The sequence below is a fragment of the Miniopterus schreibersii genome (assembly GCF_964146895.1).
Source record: "Miniopterus schreibersii genome assembly, chromosome: 14".
NCBI lineage: Eukaryota > Metazoa > Chordata > Mammalia > Chiroptera > Miniopteridae > Miniopterus > Miniopterus schreibersii.
This window is the reverse complement of record NC_138114.1, coordinates 4,909,318-4,928,563: the sequence shown is the minus strand read 5'-3', so window position 1 is coordinate 4,928,563 and position 19,246 is coordinate 4,909,318. Positions and strand designations below refer to the sequence as shown.

At 50.5% G+C, this 19,246-nt stretch overlaps 1 protein-coding gene across 1 annotated transcript; it reads left to right on the top strand.

Annotated features, from left to right (window-relative positions):
• The first annotated feature begins 2,298 nt into the window (after positions 1–2,298).
• GDF2 (growth differentiation factor 2) lies at positions 2,299–7,451 on the top strand. The gene is made up of 2 exons (XM_081158041.1): positions 2,299–2,788; positions 5,055–7,451. Exons 1-2 carry the CDS (start codon positions 2,443–2,445, stop codon positions 5,996–5,998), a joined length of 1,290 nt encoding a protein of 429 aa, XP_081014167.1. The 5' UTR covers positions 2,299–2,442; the 3' UTR covers positions 5,999–7,451.
• The last annotated feature ends 11,795 nt before the right edge of the window (positions 7,452–19,246 follow it).

Genomic DNA, 19,246 nt, shown 5'->3' with positions numbered 1-19,246 from the left:
CCTGGGAGGAGGAAACCTAGACTTCTAGATAATAGGGACCAGAAGGCTGCACACATTTATTTAAAAACAGTATAAGAGATGTGGACATATTGATACCCTGAGTTTGTGGGGCAGGTAATTCCAGAAATCCGCACGCATGTTGCATTGCACAGTTCTGGGGAACCATCCACATCACAGACCAGCGACTCAGCCTTGTTCCCATGGAGCCTCCACGAGCAGATCTGGTGACTCCACAGGTGAACAAGTCCGCCATCCTTTATCTGAGGTCCCCACACCCCAAACTACCAGAAAACCTGAAGTTTCTTTTAACTCCTTTCATGGCAAAACCTGACCTGAAAGATACGTGTGTTTTTATTTGTTTCACTGCAGGAATATTAATGTTGCTTCCCCAACCCTGCTGGAGAGTCACAGTATATATGCCACACTGAATCCCCCAAATCAGAAGCTTTCTGAATTTGAAAACACTCCTGGCCACAGGGGTTTTAAATGGGAGACTGGAGCTGTACATATCTCAGTGTTAGCTAGCGGTGGGCACCACTGGGTGATAAGATTGTAGTTTATTTTTATTTCATTCTTCAGAGTGTCTTGCATTTCCCTATTATCTGCACTATGTATTACTGTTATAATCAGGAAAGAAAATCTGTCATTTAAAAAACAACAACAACAAAAAAACTTCAGGCAACAGCCCCTTGAGCTCCCCTGAGCACATTTGGGCTACCCCCCTGCAGCCCTGGCTCCTCCTCCAGCTTGACAGATTCCTGGGCCGCCTCCAGAGACTGAAGGGTGGTGTGGGGGTCTTGCCTGCAGCTCCTCCCAGCCCACTGCACTTCCCCTGCCCCCTGCCCTTGTGCCAGTGCAGGAGTTCTTGCCTTGAGCTGGCCCAACACCCAGGATGCTTCCTGCCCCCATTCCAAGCAGCACTTCTGAGGCCACACCCTTCTCATGCATCCTCCCCTGGCAGTGTCCCGGAAGGATAGGGACAGTAAGCTCTGTCCAGGTCTGGCCACTCGGGGACTCCTGGTTTTGCCCTGCCCCCATCAGGGGTGGGAGAAAAGCTGGGTGCACACTGAGATCTCTGACCCCAACCTGCTGAGGCCCCTCCTGCATCTCCAGGAAAACGCTGAGCTCATTGCCGCCCTCCCCAGCAGCACCACCAGCATAGAAACTTCATGTGCAAATCTTCGTCAGAGTAGACCCCCAGAGCATTTTAAACAAGGCTCAGTCTTTGCCTTGTTCAAACCCACACCTGATGGAGATGGACAAAGCTTAAGTGTGGGCATGATGTTCTTAAAATAGCAAAGACCTTGGGGCTTGGCAAGACGCTGTTGGGCTGTGGTTTGCTAGCTTCCTTAGGCCAGGGGTCCACCTCTGGGTATGTACCAGCCTCAGAGCTCCACTCCCCTGCCTTGTCTCCCCAGACTGCATGATTCTCCTGACAGGAATGTGGTCCAGGCAGCCTTCCCTCTGACATGAGCAAAGACCCCACACACAAGGCCAGTGACAGAGCACTTTGGGGGTCCTTGGCGGCCGGCCTGGGTGTGTGTGCGGTATCCCTGGAGAGCAGGGCTTCCTCCTCGCTCCCCCCCCAGTCAGACCTGGACAGAGAAGTGACAGACTAAAAGCAGCCCCCAAACCGACTAGGGTACAGAGACGGCCGTGAATTCCAGCACGTGTGTACCTACACCTACGCACTCTCCTTGGAATCCGACCCTGGAAACGCGGAGTGACTTACTCCAGATCCCTCTGGGAATGAGGGAGGGGGCTGGATCGGAACCCTTCTCTCATCAGACTCCGAAGTCTTCACCGCCTCACTGAATCGTGTGCCGCATCCTCGTGGTTTCTAATGCTCGGGCGTGGAGAGCTCAAGCTGCACCTAAGGTTCTGACATCACAGGGAGCAGGCCTCTCACTAACCTGCCACGGCCCCACCCCACCACCCACTCAGGGAGTTTGCAGGGACTTCTGAGGGCTTCGTGTTGCTTCTATATTTGGAGGACTTTTTGGTCTTATTTGTTTCCTGGATCCCTTGTTCTGTGGCCCAAGAGATAGAGCATATGTCACCCTGTCTTGAGATTCTTCTGAACAGAACTGGAAAGGAAATGAGCAAAGATCCTAATTAGGGGCGATAACCCCACAGGGAACTCGGGTTCTTTGCAGCAGACTGTGCTCTTCCCACAGCCTGTGTGTTTGTCAGATGTTTATAGAGTCTTCATTAACCTAACACTCCCTTAGATAAGAGGTTGGAGAGGCACTGAGGACCAGATAAGAACAAGTGGAGGACACTCCGGGACGGCGGGTGAGAGCCTGGGAACTGGCCAGGGGGCTTGGTGCAGAGTGTTCAGCAGGACAATGCTGGCCTGTGCCTCCCAGGCTCCTCCCCACACCCACTAACACAAGGTGGCCACCAGTAGTCTCCTGTCCAGGGGCACTGTGCTGTCCCAAGATGTGCCACAGGGTACTGTTGGTGGCCCTGCCTGTGCTCTACTTGCTGGCCTGCTCTGGGCAGGGGAAGCCTCTGGAGAGCCGGGTCCGGGCATCAGACAGGGGAGATACCCACCAACTGCTAGGGATGGCCGGAGGAGAGCAGGAGGGAGGCACCTTCGACCTGAGGGTGTTCCTGGAGAACATGAAGGTGGATTTCCTGCGCAGCCTCAACCTGAGCGGCGTCCCCTCCCAGGACAAAACCCGAGCAGAGCCGCCGCAGTACATGATCGACCTGTACAACAGATACACCACCGACAAGTCGTCCACCCCTGCATCCAACATCGTGCGCAGCTTCAGCGTGGAAGGTAGAATCGGCTCTGCCAGGGCCCCTGAGGGTTGGGAGTTGGGGGGACTCTGGTCCACAGCTTCACTGCCCAGTATGGGGGCTGCTGCCCACATGAGGCTCTTTAAGTTTCAATTTAAATTAATTAAAATGAAATAAAATGAGTAACTGAGTTCTTTAGTTTCACTAGCTTTGATTCAAGTGCCTGCAGTCCTGTGTGGCTAAGGCTGCCCACAGGGCTCTGCAGCTAACAGAGCGTCTCCATCGTGGCAGAAAGCTCCCCCGGGCAGCTGCGCTCTAGGAGATTCTCCCTCTCTGAGCCCAGAGCCACCTTTAGCTCAGCGGGAGCTGCGGGAACGTAGGATCCCTTCGTTCCATCCCTCCTTTTCCTCCCCCTTTCCTTAATGTCCCCTTTCCACTCAGAAACAGACTACTCATTTGGCCTTGAACCACTGGTATATATTTAAACTGAGAGAACATCTCTCTTGTCTCTCTCATGAAAAGTTGTCAGAGATTCAGATAAATTCTTCTGAGAGATAAACATTGGAGAACTACTTAATTCTTTTCTAAATATAAAGTAATTTCCTGAGGTAGGGGGACCAGACAATGAGAAAGGCAGACTTAGGGCTTGCGCTCACTAACACACAGTAGGGGAAATGATTCGGAGAGCGGGAAGCCAGCTAGCAGGTGCTGTGGGGACCTGCCCAGGGCCTAATCGTTAGGCAGCTGGATTCCGACCCAGGCCCGCCTGCCTGCAGAGCTCCGGGCTCTCCAGCTGCTGCATTCTTCCTCTGAACAGCCCAAGGCACAGGGCCTCGCTGGTGACTGGGCTGGAGCCCTGTAACCTCACAGGCCTTACTCACGCTGCCTCAGTGCTCCAGCATTGTCCAGGTCCTGGAAACAAGTGCTCTGATTGGACCCCAGCTCTGCCTGTGGACAGCACTCCTGTGGGGGCCAAGTGTGCTGCCCTTCGCAGACTCCACAGACAGGAGGGAGGCGCAGGGGGGGGGCGTTTGCTCCTAGATGTCTGATGCAGCCCCACAAGCCACTAAGGCCTCCACAGCCACAGTGGAGCACAGTAGGTCACTAGCGCACTGCTCACAGACACCCCATTACTCAGAGATGCCAGTGTCAACGCACTCTGTAGGAGCTGGAATAGCTGGGAGGCGACTGCAGGGAACTGGGACAGGCCAGGCGCTGTGGGGGCAGGGCATGTACCGGTGGGTGGAAGGTCTGGGGAGGGCACAGAAGAATAGACTGGGCATCGAGCATGAGCCAGGACAGTGCTGGGGAAGTTACTGCTCCATCCTGCTAAAGCCTCACATCAACCCTGGGAGGCAGAAAAGATGCACTCCATTCTATAGTTGAGGAAACTGAGGCCTAGAGAGACTCAGGACTTCTCCAAGGCCATAAGCCTAGGAAGGGGCAGAGTCAGGATTGGCACTTTAGTCTGTCGGACACCAAAACTTGCTGGTTTTCATGACAGCACACAGTCTCCCTTCAGTTGGCATAGTAAGTGCTCACAAACGCAACTTCTCTTCCCTTTTGTGACTGAGCCATGGTCTAATGCAGACAAGATGATGGCCACATGCCAGCCAGAAGTGGCACCAAGACAACAGTGTGGCCAAAGGCAAGTCCCATTTTTGCCTGACATATAACAAAGCAGTTGAGGCTAAATTTTTTTCCCCTCAAACTTTAAAAAAATCATCTACTTTCACTCTGAAGTTACGATTACAAATGATTTTTACATCATTTAGATGCTGAGATTTTAATATCGCCTTAATGTTAGAATTTGAGAATTTGACCTTCCCTCCCAGGATTTCTCCTTTACAATCGTACACTCAGGATCAGCACTCAGGAGATGATAGTCTTATTGCTCTTCTATTTGGTTCTTTTTTAAAAGTGAAGGTCTTTGCAGAATGCATGCACTTTGGAAGCTAAACACCTTAAACCCAGTCTCCACTTCTGTAAAAGTGAAACAATAATTAGATCCTCACAGGGTCAAGGTGAAGAGTGCAGTGAAATATGTGTGCAAAGTCCCTAGTGCAGTGCTGGGCACCTAGTAATGCTCAATAAACACCTGGACCCCTTCACTCCAATGCCAGCCATCTCCTGCATCTGCTTTTCTTTGCAAGATCCTAAATGTACCTTTCAAAAAACTCTTCTAGAGCAAGGGCTTAAGTGAAACCAAATAGAGATCTGACAGTGCTACCCAGGTGCCCTTTCATCCAAGCCGTGAGTCTCAACTTTGTTGCCACGATGCCCACCACTGTGTGTCTGCATTTCAGATGCCGTCTCCATGTCTGCCACAGAAGACTTCCCCTTCCAGAAACACATCTTGCTTTTCAACATCTCCATTCCTAGGCATGAGCAGATCACCAGGGCAGAGCTTCGACTCTATATCTCCTGCCAAAGCCACGAGGACCCCTCTCATGAGCTGCAAGGAAACATGGTCATTTATGATGTTCTGGATGGAGCAGACATGTGGGATGCTTCTGCAGGAGCCAAGACCTTCCTGGTGTCCCAGGACATCCAGGACGAGGGCTGGGAGACCTTTGAGGTCTCCAGTGCTGTAAAAAGGTGGGTCAGGGCAGACTCCACCAAGAGCAAAAACAAACTGGAAGTGACCGTGGAGAGTCACAGAAAAGGGTGTGACAAGCTGGATATCAGTGTCCCCCCAGGCTCCAAAAACCTGCCCTTCTTCGTTGTCTTCTCCAATGACCGTAGCAATGGGACCAAGGAGACCCGACTGGAGCTCAGGGAGATGATCGGCCACGAGCAGGAGAGTGTGCTCAAGAAGTTGCCCAGCAGTGGCCCAGCGGGGGCTGGTGAGAACAAGGGCGAAGGGTACACGGAAGGCCACGTGGCCGCGGGGTCACCCTTAGCCAGACGGAAGAGGAGCGCCGGGGCCAGCAACCACTGTCAGAAGACCTCCCTGCGAGTGAACTTCGAGGACATCGGCTGGGACAGCTGGATCATTGCGCCCAAGGAGTACGATGCCTATGAGTGCAAAGGGGGCTGCTTCTTCCCCCTGGCCGACGACGTGACGCCCACGAAACACGCCATCGTTCAGACTCTGGTGCATCTCAAGTTCCCCATGAAGGTGGGCAAGGCCTGCTGTGTGCCCACCAAACTGAGCCCCATCTCGATCCTCTACAAGGACGACATGGGGGTCCCCACCCTCAAGTACCACTACGAAGGGATGAGCGTGGCAGAATGTGGGTGCAGGTAGTGCCACCTGGGGCTGGGGAGGCGGGGGCTGTAATGAGAGGCCCTGCGGTGGGGACCAAGCCCGTCTGCATGCCAGCCTGGAGAAGGAAAGGGACCTGTCACGTCCTCTGGGCAGTAAGGATCTGGAGAGAAGAGGGCAGCTGGAGGGCTACCGGGGTGGGAAGGGAGATGATGAAACGGGACAAGAGAAAATAATCCTGAGCCGGCAGAACTCTGAGCAAAGCTGAGCCAGAGGAGTATCGAAGGGTGGGTGACATGTAGCGATTTATAAAAATGAAAGGAGTTGAGGGGGAAGGGGCTCATTCCTATTACCTCAGGGGGTGTGGGAAAGAAAAGTGCTCTACACCAATCATTTCACATATTCCCAGAACCCAGTGAGACAGGTGTTATGACCCTCATTTATATATGTAGAACCCCAAACTCGACAGGTCAAGCAGCACCGGTCAGTTGCCCGACTCCATCTCACAGGTTTCCATAACGCTGTCTGTCTCCAATGCCTAGGACCTTCCCAAGTGCCCCATCGCAGTCTAGCAGGTCCCCTGGTAGCTGAAGGTCAGTTAGATGCTGGGAGGTGGGGAGTGCCGGCACTGGGCTGACTGGCCAGTACTCACCTATGTGACCGGTTTGCCTGTTACATCCAGGGCAAGTACAAATCAGTCTGGGCTGATTCAGGGGCCAAAGCTTTGTAAGATCACCCCAGAGTTACTGAGAAGCTACCCCCTAAACCACCTGCAGGGTGGAGAGAGTGCAGGACAGCAATGCTGGGGCCACAGTGGGCATTGACCTAGCTGCTTTGACCTGCTGGCACAGTGCTTGTATGCCCAGCAGTTCACACGAGGCCACCTGCTGCCTGTGGACTCACACTGTGGGGTGGCTTGGGAGGGGCAGACATGGTTTGCCGTGGGGACCGGGGGCTCTCTGACCTGAATCTCTGCAGTTACTTGCTCAGCATAAGCAGCTCATCATCATAGCACACTGTGGCTCCATCCCAGGGCCTCCTAGGAGACAGGGCTCTCAGGAGACCTCGTTGGCTCAGCCAGCTCTGCTTGCATTCCTGACCTTGGGATCTAGGCCCTGTCCTGGGCTTGGCCCGGGTCTGCCCTCGCTGATCCAGGAGAGGACAGCGTTTCTGTTTCCTCTGAACTTCATCCCCCACTCAAGGCACACAGAAGGGGATGGAGTGATGCCGAGTCTCGAAGTGGTGAGGAGTCTGCCCCATGGCTCTCTGACTGCTAGCCAGGCAGAGTTTGCAGGAAGCCTAGAGAGACCTCAGCCATTCCCACCTGTGGAAGTGCTCAGCGTATTTAAAAAAAAAAAAGAATAAAGGTTTGTGCTAAATGTTTACATGGAGCCAACGAACAACTTTAACATAAAAATGCAATAGAACATCATTGTTTAATTACTGGAGTTATAGAAAATACTAATTCCTGGTACGACAATGTTGCTCAATCATAAAGATGGGTGATGGATATCTTCTAGTCCCAATGGTGTGTTTCTATGCCTGCATCAAAGTTTTACTTGGAAATAAAGTCAAATGTCTAATCTGTGTCCTTTTGTGCATATGAGACCTGGGCCTGATGGTCCCTCAACCCCACCCTTGCACCACCTCCCCTACAGGCCCTTCTTTCCATGGGTGGGTGAAGGGGAGGGAATGGAGGTGCCCTGCCATGGGGCAGGGGACATGTGTGAGCAACATCCCTGCACGTGGCGGGCGGAGAAAATGTCTCTGTATGGGCGTGTGTGAGTATGCAGCCTGGGCCTAAGAATGACTGTAGGTATTTGTAAGCGACCAAGGATAGTTAGCCACCATGCCACCCTCAACCTCCCCACATGTCAGGGGACAGAGGCCCTGGCTCCCGCTAAGAGACGACATTTAGCCCTAAGTCATCTTTACCTGGCATCCGGGGCCTGCACAGTTCTAGCATCTGCCCTCACTATGGCCCCGCACAGCTGCCCAGCTCCAGCCAAACACCCTCAAGAATACTCCCTGTCCTCAGCCTTCAAGTGACCGCCTTAACTGCCGCAAGCCCAGTGCCACAGCCCAAGTCCACCTTCTGGGACCCAGCTCTAGTGTCACCCCCTCTGGCCCCTCTCCTGACACTCGGGCTGATCTTCCTGACCCTGAGGACCTCTACCCTGCTTCTCTCACAGTTGTCACTGGCTATGAAAGGAACCTGAGAGCCTCTTGTCCTGAGCCTCCAGTGGCAGCAAGTCCCCTGGGTCAAGGATGAGAGCCTCTGGTCTCTGTCACTCCTGGAGGGCTGAAGTGGCCTGTGCTCGGGACAAACTGGCCTGGACGGATGTGCTGGGACAGGACATGCACGAAGCCCCAAGAAATGTGCTCGGGCTGCATTCTTCCGCCAGTGTCCCAGCGCTGGGTCGCCCCACCGGAGCCCGAAGGCAGCAGCACCACCTTCTGGACACTGCCATGCAGCCAGTTAGCCCTCGCCTAGGGACCACCCTCCCTGTCGCCTGTGCCGTGTGTCCTGAGGCCTGTGCCTTTCTCTCAGGGCAGTGAAGTTGTCACCCCCACACGTAGGAAGCTGAAGCCCAGCAAAGTGAGGACTTGGCAAGATTGATGGATGTCCCATGCCCCTCATGTGACCTACTGTCCGGCGTGACAAGGGGAGAGGCAGGCGCAGGGACTGGAGCAGAAGCCACAGGCAGACACAGCGAGACAGCGAGATGGGAGCGGAGAGACTGTGAGGACAGCCAGAGAGGGAGGCGGGGCACCCCCAGCACAGGCTGGCTCAGACAGCAACCACCACATGATAACAGACATTTAAATCCCAACCTGGACAAGTGAAAAGGTGATGGAGGCGTGTGGAGCCCTCGCCTTTCGCTCAGAGCCACTTGCCAGGGACTGCTGGAGCAGCACTGGAACCCCAGTTGTGACACCGTGTCCACATTCTCTCTGCTGCACTGGTCTCTGTCCTGAAACCTCCCTCAAGGTCCGGGCCACAGCCACAGCAGTGGAAGGAAAGAAAGCTGGGGCACGAACCCGAGGACCCCGACAGAGCCTGTGTTCTCGGGCAGGGCTCTCTCCTGTCCGGCTTGTTGGGTCTCAGCCCCGCCAGGCGCCCGTATGGCACTGTTTGCTGGAGGAGGAGGGCCCCTCCTCTCCTGTTTGCTTAACGATCTGTTCACACAGTCGCTAAACACTGTGGCTCCTACCTCTTCTCTCATTCTGCCACAGTTGGGGGAAAGAGACTCCCGGGTCAATTCCTGCTGTAGCTTTTACTTTTCTAAGCCCAATTTAGGCACAGCCATGTGAGCTGGGCCATACAGGTGGGAGAGTGAGGTCACCTTCCCCGAAACCCTTTCATCATATACTAGGGGTTTGGATCCACATCCTGCCGGTCTGACCAGCTCCCTCTGTCCTGGACATCATTTTCTCCCCAGGATGTCCCTCAGAATTCTGCTCTGCCTGCCAATGGGGCCTCTGCCTCTGGGCCCACCTCAGAGGCTCTAGACAGCTCCTATTCCATCACCCCGGGGTGGGGTCCTCACAGCAGGGGAGGAGGGAGCGGAGGCCCAGAGGGGCAGACATGCTGGCACAGGCACTCAGTGGGGAGCCTGGGACAAGCGCACATCTGTGGGTGCTCCCTCTGTCCCGCCAGCTCCTGCAGCAGACCCTGGCGTTTTGGTCTGACGCCACTTGGCGTGAGGAGAGCCCGCAGCATGGCTGCCTGTACCCCAGGGGACCCCTGCTTGGAGGGCTCGAGCGCACACAGCTGCGGGGGGTGACCCGGGCTGGGCAGTGGCGCAGGACTGCTTGGCTGCATGTCCTACTGTCGCCTTCCTAAAATTTATAACATTTTTGACAAGGGCCCCACATTTTCATTCTGCAAAAGATGTAGCCGATCCTGAATGCATGTGTGTGGTGGGCACCACGGTTTCCCGAGTCCCAGGTCACTCTGGAGGCCACTGCAGGCCTCGGCATTGACTGGGTCTGGTGGGATAGGGAGTCCGAGCTTTGCCGCTGGGCGCTAGCCCCAGTGCTTGAGGGAGGGGACCACCCTCCTCCCCCGTGAGCAGGTGAGGAAGCCCAGAGGCTTCTCCGATTTGTGACCAGAACAACCCAGTTCAGCTCCAAAAGGCCGGTCTATTCCAGCCATATAGCAGCTCTTGGGGGGGACCCAGGTTCCTGGGAAAGTCGGGAGCAGCCTGAGGTGAGGGGTCTCGCTTTTCCCAGACTCACCGTAGTGAGGAGAGCGGAGACTGCGCACAGGCAGGCAGAACTGCACACGGAGGGCAGTGCATGTTTTGAAACTTCTTTCCTTTCCAAATGGAAGGGTCCACCCCACGCAGAAATCTCACGCTGTTGGCCTCAGCGTCCCTGAAGCTTCTCCCGCAGATGACCACTGCCCGCATAGGGCACCTGTTTCATCAGAGCCTGACTCTGCTCCTCGGGAAGAAGTTCCTGAGCTGGGGCCAGAGTCCACTTCTCCTCGGACTGGGTGTCCCGCCTCCCTCCCGGGCCCTGCCTCGGGGCCCTCTCCATGGTGCTGAGGGGCCTCTGCCGGGCCAAGCGAGGCCGAGCAGGCCGAGGGGGCCACGGGCCTTCTCCAGTCTGGATCAAAGTGAACAAAGTAAGGACAACAAGATATTGTTCACATCAGCCAAATGCGGTTTGTGGGGTTTTCACGTCTCCCCCTTTTTAAAGAAAGAATGAGGAGCGTAGGTAAGAGGCTTTTTAACAGTAATGCCCAGCCCAGCCAAAGAGGCTCGGTTGATTGTCAAGCCATGCAGAAAGGTTAAGGATTATAATAATAGTGATGATAAAATAATGTCCATGTGTGGCAAAATAAGATGCTGACAACTTTGCCTTGATTTTCAAAATGATTTGTGATCAATTATAGGTTTATGAAATCCCATGTCCCTGGCTCATCTTAGGTTTGGTTCCAACCCACACACCCAGGGGTCCCACAGCCAGGTGCCTACTGATGCCACCACACCTGTGAAGGGAACCAGTCTCACTCAGCCTCCACCCAGGACTTGTCAACCCCCTGGGCCCAGCTCCAGCCCCGGTCTCCAGGGCCCAGCAAACCATGTGACCTTCCGCTGTGCCTGCCCCCGCTGGCCCTCCTGCTCCAGGCCGAGAGAACCCACCACAGGCACACCTACGATGCCTGTTTGCTCGCTCCTCTCTGACTTTGACCGTGACCCTCATCGCCACATATGACTTGGGACATAGCCTCTGCATTCTCACATGGCCAGGCATGCTCTGCCTCCTACTCAGGCCAGAGGACCCACATAGTTGCCCACCTGCCCACCTGACTCCCTGCCAGAGAGGGAAACAGATGGGGCCTGTTGTGTCCAAAACTCCAAGAAAGCAAAGATATCAATAAGATGCAGCAGGCAGGGCCAGGCCCCTAAACAACAAGGACACCTGCTCACTTGGGCAGAAATGTAGGCTTAGAAGCATTGAGCTGCCACTTCCAGAAGGGGCTTGGGAAATGGTTCTTGGGTCCCCAGTCTGGGGCCTCTGAGGCTCAGGATTCAGGCACTCTGTAAGGCTCAGTGAAGTGGCAGTTAGTACTATTAATCAAGAGATGCAGATAAGAACTGAAGAGTTCTGGTGAAGAGCTTCACAATGCTCATATTCTTTGATGTAGGAATCCTGACTCTGAGTCTCCATCTAATTTTTTAATTTTTTTATTTACGTATAGTTAGTACACAATCTTATATTGGTTATGCTAGTTTCAGGTGTGCAATAGAGGGATTCAATATTTTTGTACCTTACAGTGTGATCACCCCACTAATTCTAGCCATTGTCCATCACCCTGTAAACTCATCACAATATTCTTGATTACATTCACCTCCCCCTTCACCTGTCCCCTCATCCTTCCCTTCTGGTAACCATCCCTTTGGTCTCTGTTTCTATGAACCTATTTTGTTTTTGGTTTTGTTTTGTTTTTAGGTTCCACATATAAGTGAAATGATACTGTATTTGTCTTTCTCTGTCTGACTTATTTCACCTAGCATAATACCGTCTAGATCCATCCATAAAAATGGCAAGATTTCATTCTTTTTATTGCTGTGAAATATTCCATTGTGTGTGTGTATAATATCTTCTTTATTTATTGACCTATTGATGGATACTTAGGTGACTTTCATATCTGGGCTGTTGTAAATAATGCTGCAATGATATATCTTTTCAAAGCAGTGCTCTCGTTTTCTTTAGTTAAATACCCAGAAGTAGGATTGCTGGGTTGTGTGGCAGACCTATTTTCAGTTTCTTTTGTGGGATCTCCGCACTGCTTCCAGAGCGGCTGCAGCAGCTGGAGCCACACCAGCGGTGTGCACGGGTTCTTGCTCCCCACCCTCGCCAGCGTGTTGTTTGCTGACGTGTTGATAACAGCCATTTTATGGGTGTGTGGTGTGATCTCATCGTGGTTTCGATTGCATTTCCCTGGCGGTTAGTGATGCTGAGGACCTTTTCATAGTTCCGTTGGCATCCGTCTGTCTTCTTCGGAGAAATGTCTTTTTATGCCTTCTGCCCATTTTTCGATCAGATTACTTTTTGTGATTGAGTTATATGAGTTTCTTGAAAACAAACCCCTTCACAATTGCATCAAGAAGAATAAAATACCTAGGGATAAACTTAACCATGCAAGTGAAAAACTTCTACTCTGAAACTCTAAGACGCTGAAGGAAGAAACTGAAGCGACGCAGGTGCGTGAAGGAGGCTCTGTGCTCGTGGCGAGGGCGGGTGAACATTGCCGAAACGACCGCACCGCTCAAAGCAGCTTCAGACGCAACTCAAGCTCGGTCAGAGTGCCCCTGTCATTCTTCTCAGAGCTAGAACAAATCATCTTAAATCTGATATGGATCCACAAAAGACCCAGAAGAGCCCCAGCGATCTTGAGAAAGAACAAAGTTGGAGCTTTCATGCTACCTGATATCAAGCTATATTACAAGGCCATAGTAATCAAAATAGTGTGATAATGGCACAAAAACAGGGTGCCTAGAAATAAGCCCTCACTTATATGGTTAACTAATCTTTGACGAAGCAGGTAAAAATATACACTGGAGGAATGACAGTCTCTTCAACACGTGGTGTTGGGAAACCTGGACCGGTGCATGCAAAACAGTGAAACTGGACCACTCTCTTACACCATATACAAAAATAAACTAACAATGGGTTAAAGATTTAAATGGAAGTCTTAAAACCATAAAACTCCTAGAAGAAAACATAGGAAGTAAATTATTTGACATCAATCTGAGTAGTATCTTTTTGGACACATCCCCTTGAGCAAGAAAACAGAAGAAAAATAAAGAAATGGGACTACATCAAACCAAAAACCTCTGCACAGCAGAGAAAACCATCAACAAAGCAGAAGTTAACCTACTGAATGGGAGAAGGTATTCACAAACCATATATCCAATAAGGGGCTGATATCCAAAATATATGAGTCTCCATCTGAAAATCTATTAAATATGAAGAAACCTTTATGTTCACTGAATGGGGCTTTGCATAGTGAAAAACAGGAAAGTAACTAAAAAGACCAACAAATAGGAGTATAATGTATTGAACTACGATCAGTTCTTTTCCTCTTTTTTCCTGGGACTGATTCATGGTTAGACTAGAGAACATCAGTGTTTTCTGCATAAGTCGCTGGAGCAACAGCTGAGAGGCAGCAGCAGGACACATGCCTGCTGAGCTCAGAAAGGAAACCATGCAGCGTGTTAGTCTCAGGTCACCCCTGGAAGCCAGCCTCTGGTTACACTTAAAATGACACAGTTTTGAATTCAAGCAGGGCCAGACCAGGAGTGACAACCCTCTCACCCACATGTACTCTATGCCCCCGGATGGATATGTGGGCACACATGTGCATGCACATACCACACACATGCATGCATGCACGTAACACACTACCCATGTGTGCACATCACACACAGCACCCACATGCACGTGCTCAAGCATGCGTGTGTGCCTTTGATCCAAAAATAAGCAAAATCACCAGAACTTCCTGACCCATTAGCAACGTCTGACAGTGCAAAACAGCTCAGAGGAGACACCCTTTCTTAGGAGAACTGAGAGAGGCAGAAGGAGAGGAAAGAATGCATGAGGATAGTCCAGCTTACATTCAGGGCCAAAGTATAATATAAACAGAGAATTAGCCACTAACAGCTTTCTGTGCTCAGCTTTATTCATAATCCTGAAAGTGATAACGAGACTCCATTCTCTCCTTATTTACTAGTGTGGATAAATGAAGCCAGGTGAGACTATAACAGGTGGGCGCTGGCGAGGAGGGAAATGATCACGGTTATAGGTGGCGGGCCGGACTGCCAGCAGATTTGGTCTCCCTGGGTGCAGTTCAGCAGCATCAGTTAGAGTGGAGAGATCCAGAAACTTCATTTGTGTATCCACTCTAGCAAAAGCCCGTGAGCAGAGAGGCATGCTCAGACATAGCTCTGTGACAGTGCTGTGATCCTGGGACACTGGTGCTGGCCTTGCAGTGGTGTGGCGAGCCCACCCAGGGCCCCCTAGGACTGTCTGCTGACAGCTCACAGCCTGCCTCTCCCCAAGAATTGTCCCTAGTTGCCTACAGGAATTAGCTTGTCCTGGTTATGTCACCTCCCCAGGGACAACCTCCATTCAGTGACTGGTTGTGTGGGATATCAAGGCCTGGCCCCTGGCTTCAATTTGGGGTGATTCTGAAGGGTCATTCCTGCTCCACAGCTCCCCTTGGAATGGGGCGAGGCCCCTGTTGCAGCTGCATCCCACTCAACTTCTCCCTCTTCCCAGTGCAATGGCCTCGCCTTGCTGACAGTGCAGCTTCCTGTCCCTGCTCTATCTTCCCCTGGGACCAAGCATCCATCGGTGGGTGAACAGCTGACTGAAGGTAGTACATGCATTTGGTGGGATAATGCAGAGCTATTAAAAAGCTTACTGGCCCATGTGCAGCAGTATGTCTAGATATAAAAAACATAATGCTGAGTGGAAAGCAAATGCCCAGTGAATGCCCAGTGTGATGTTTATTACATTAACGAAAACCCACACAAAGACTGCATGCATCCCAGAGAGATGCTTACATATGAGGAAGCCATTTATAAAAGCACTAGAAAGGCACACAGTAAATAGAAAGATGGTGAGGAATATCAAAAGGCATTTTGCTTTATCTATAAACGTTTGTTTTCCTTATTTCAGTAATTTTTTTAAAAAGAATACATACACAGAAATAAGAATGGAAATAAACATGTTGAGATTGTTGGTTTGGGATGACTTAAATATAGGTGAATGTTTTGTTTGGGATTTTAAGTAATTTTTAGTATATTTTAAATTAAAAAAAAATTTAAAACAAGAAAAACATTCTGCAGTCATAGCCTCTGAATAGGCAGATTACTCAATTGTCAGCTTCTGAACTGGGGTATCCTTCGGTGTGGCCCTACTTACTGGACTTGCACAGACTTGACTTCTCCTCTCTCTAAGGCCTCTAGATCCTGGGACTTCCAGCTTTCCCATAGTGAATACTCATGGGTTTGCCCAAGCTCTGAAGACTAGGCCTTCAAAAGGCCTTCATTTCCCTAACATACATATCAGTTAAGAATGCTCTCAGCTGTAGGCGTTAGAAAACTTGATTCAGTTGCTAGGAAATTTGCTTTTCTCAGACAACATGGTTCTGAAGGTGGGCAGCTGCCTAGAACTGGTCAAGAGCTAGATGATGTGATAGCATCTCAGCAATGCTCTGGCCTGTAGCTCATGCTTCTCTCTTCATGGCTTCAAGACGGCTGCCTCAGCACCAAACATCAAATCCATATTGCCAACAGAAAGAAGGGGAAGGGATACCCACAGAGAAACTCATCCAGAGGTTCCTCGTAGACTTCTGCTTATGTCTCATTGACTAGACTGAGGTCCACTGGCCAACCCTAGCTGCAACAGGGGTTTCAGAGGAGAGAAGTCCACTTTCCCAGCCTCTGTGACAGCAGGAACCAGGAGGAAGGAGATGGGTATGGCCACTAGGGTCTCCAGCCACAGCACACACCCCATGTCTAAGGCCCACATCCAGGCCCACAGCTGTGTCAATCCTCACCTATTCCTCTTCTCTCCTCCGGGAAGGGGATGCCTATTGGGCCCTCCACAGAGTCTCCATAGCACTCGGCAGTGTCTCCATAATCATCCTTGCAGTAATTTCTAGATATATTTGTCTTCCCACTTGTGAGCTTGATTTGTCTTTGGGTCCCCAGCACTGAGCCCAGGGGGAAGCCAGCGTATAGCTAGATAAATGTCCATTACCTCTGCCCTTTACCCGTCCACACTGTGCAGGGACTTGACTGTGACTCTTACTCACCTGTTAGCACTATGAGACTGACTAGGTGGGCAGGTGGGGAAGACAGATTTCAAAGTCAGCTTGAACTTTCAATCTCCAGGTGTCTGAACCCCCAGTACACACTGCTCGCTCTCCTCAGTGCAGGGCAATTGGAGCATCTGCACTAGGCAAACAAATGCTGCCACTGTGTAGGCCACGCTGGACTTTGCATCTCTGTCTCGCAGCTGCCAGTATGGAAGGGAAGATGAGACCTGGCTCTAAAAAGCATGAAGTGACAGACATGGTTCAAAACCCTGACAATATCCAAGGCTCTACCCAACATCCCTGAGTCTTCGGATCTGGACAGCGAGTGTGTGACCTCCGTGCTTTCTTGGGACCCCAGGATCACACTCACATTGTGGAGGCCACGGGGGCCCCACTCTCCAGGGCCATGCATGTCAGTGCCTGCACTATTTTTCCATTGCTTGGACAGTGCTTCTGCTGGGTAGAGCTTTGACCAGCTTCTTTCTTTGGCTCCCGGTTTGCCCAGGATGGTCCTGGTTTATGCCTGGTTTCCCTGAATAATTAATATTAGGACCCTTGTTTGGACAACATGTTATGTGGTATCCATAGTAAGAGAGTGCTCAGGAGCCAACAGCAGAGGTCAGTTGGGAACAGCAGGGTGGTAAGAAGGGCATGGGGTTTGGGGTCACTTAATGGCTCATGGTTGTGTCAAGGAAATAGGCTTATTGAGTCTTAATGCAGATCACCTCAAAAATGATATACAGATGCTTCCCAGATACTTAGGAAAGTTCATTTGGGCCCTCACTTTTTCTGAGTAATGCTTAGGAAAATATTAGAGTCACTCTTTTATCTTCTATTACACCCTTTGACTCTGGACCCTTCATTTCTATATCCGCATTTCCTCCCCACCTTCATTTTCTCTCCCTGTACCTCGTTTGGAAATGATGGTCCTGCCTGCCAACATGTGCCCTCCCCGTGCACACACATCAGAGGTTCTCTGTGTGCTCAGTACCCAAACCTGAAACTTAGCCAAGTTCTTGGGGCTCACAGAGACACTTGTCACTCCCCTGACTTGTCTGGGCCCAGGGGCCTCACAGAGAAGATCCTGGTGCCTGCTAATTATTAGGGTTCAGACATATACAGACATGTCTGATGGATCTGGGAAAAATGGAAGAAAAAATGCAATAAGAATGGTTAAGTCTTGGGGCAAAATCATCATAAATGAGGATGGAGCCTAGTGGGGAGGCCCTTCTAAGCAGCAGAGTGTGTGACTTGAGACCCAGGGTGAGGCCACACCAGACAAGACAGGCTGGGGAAGAGAAGACGACATGAAAACCAGGCTGAAGAGAACCATTGAGAGGGAAAGTTGGTAGAAGCATAGCAGGAGAGGCACTAACTAGCTCCTCATCTTCCAGAAGAGGGCTGGGCACTAACAAAAGAATATCTTTGCTTGTGTTGAGAGAGAGAGAGAGAGAGGAAAGAACAGGAGGAAGCCCCCTAGAAAGCAGATGCTCAAGGGAAGTCAGGGTAAATCTCCATGAACTTGGATTTGGCAAAGGATTCTTAGGTATAAAACCGAGGCAAGACCAACAAAATAAAAATCAGATTAAGTTGACATCATGAAAATTGAAATTCTTGCACTTCAAAGGACACCATCAAGAAAGTGAAAAGACAAGCCACAGAATGGGAGGGGTATTTGTAAATCATGTATCTGATAAGGGACTTATATCTAGAATATATAAAGAATTCTCACAGCTCAATAATAAAATGACAAATTATCCAAGTTAAAAATGGGTAAAGCGTCTGAATAGATGTTTGTCCAGGGAAGATATATAAATGGTCAATAAGCACATGAAAGATACTTGATATCTTTAGTTATTAGGAAGCTGCAAATCAAAACCACTATGTACTCACTAGAATGACTAGAATCAAAGGGAATGATAATGGGTGTTGTCAAGGGTGAAGAAAAACTGACCCTCATACACTGCTGGGGAGAGAGTCAAATGGTGCAGCCACTTTGGAAAACAGTTCAGCAGTTCCTAAAAAAGTTAAATGCAGACTTACCATAGGATGCAACAATCCACTCCTAGGCACACACCCAAGAGAAATGAAAATGTATGTCCGCACAAAAACTGTACACCGGTGTTTGCAGCAGCGTCATTCACAACAGCCAAAAGCTGGAAATAACCCAAACGCCATCGAGTGGGGAATGGATTAACAGAATGTGGTATATACATACAACGAAATATTACAGACATAAAAAGAAAGAAGTCCTGGCACATGCTACAACAAGGATAAATCTTGAAAACATTGTGCTAAGTGAAAGAAGACAGTCACAAAAGACCACCTGTTGTATGATTCCACTCATGTGAAAGTCCAGAACAGGGAAATCGATAGCAACAGTAAGTAATTTCTTAGGGCTGGAAAGCAGGGATGAGGAATGGCAGGTAGGGGGGAAAAGCTAAACAGTGCAAGATTTCTTTCTGAAGTGATGAAAATGTTGTGATGATGGTTGCACATTTCTGTGAATATACTAAAAACATGGAATTGTGCACTTTAAATGGGTGAATTGTATGCATGTGAATTATATCTTAATAAAGCTGTTTTTAAAACATTAAACAAAACCACGTTCATAAAAGTGATATAACACAGTACAAATGGAATGGTTATTTTTCAAATCTGTTCTGCCTTCACAAGCTTCCCTCTCTGTCCTCTGCGCATTTTTCTTTTTGTGATTCTAAGCAACTTCTCCAATCCCTCCCGATTAGGTTGCCCTCAGAACCTCGAGCCAGCCTGTCCCAAGAGCTCAGCCCACCTATAGGGACCAGGTTTCCCCACAGAGCAAGCCCTTTCTGCAGCCTGGCTCAGGACACACAACCCAAGTGTCCCTAGTACAGGAATCTGTACTCAGCCAGAAGCTCATGGGGATCTTGATGGAAGAGGGTACGCAGGAGGGTAGGGCTCTTAGG

Bases quoted from the DNA above. Each gene is read 5' to 3' on its own strand.
- GDF2 (XM_081158041.1), top strand. From the start codon at position 2,443: ATGTGCCACAGGGTACTGTTGGTGGCCCTGCCTGTGCTCTACTTGCTG. The intron at 2,789-5,054 runs GTAGAATCGGCT...TCTGCATTTCAG, and splicing joins GCGCAGCTTCAGCGTGGAAG to ATGCCGTCTCCATGTCTGCC.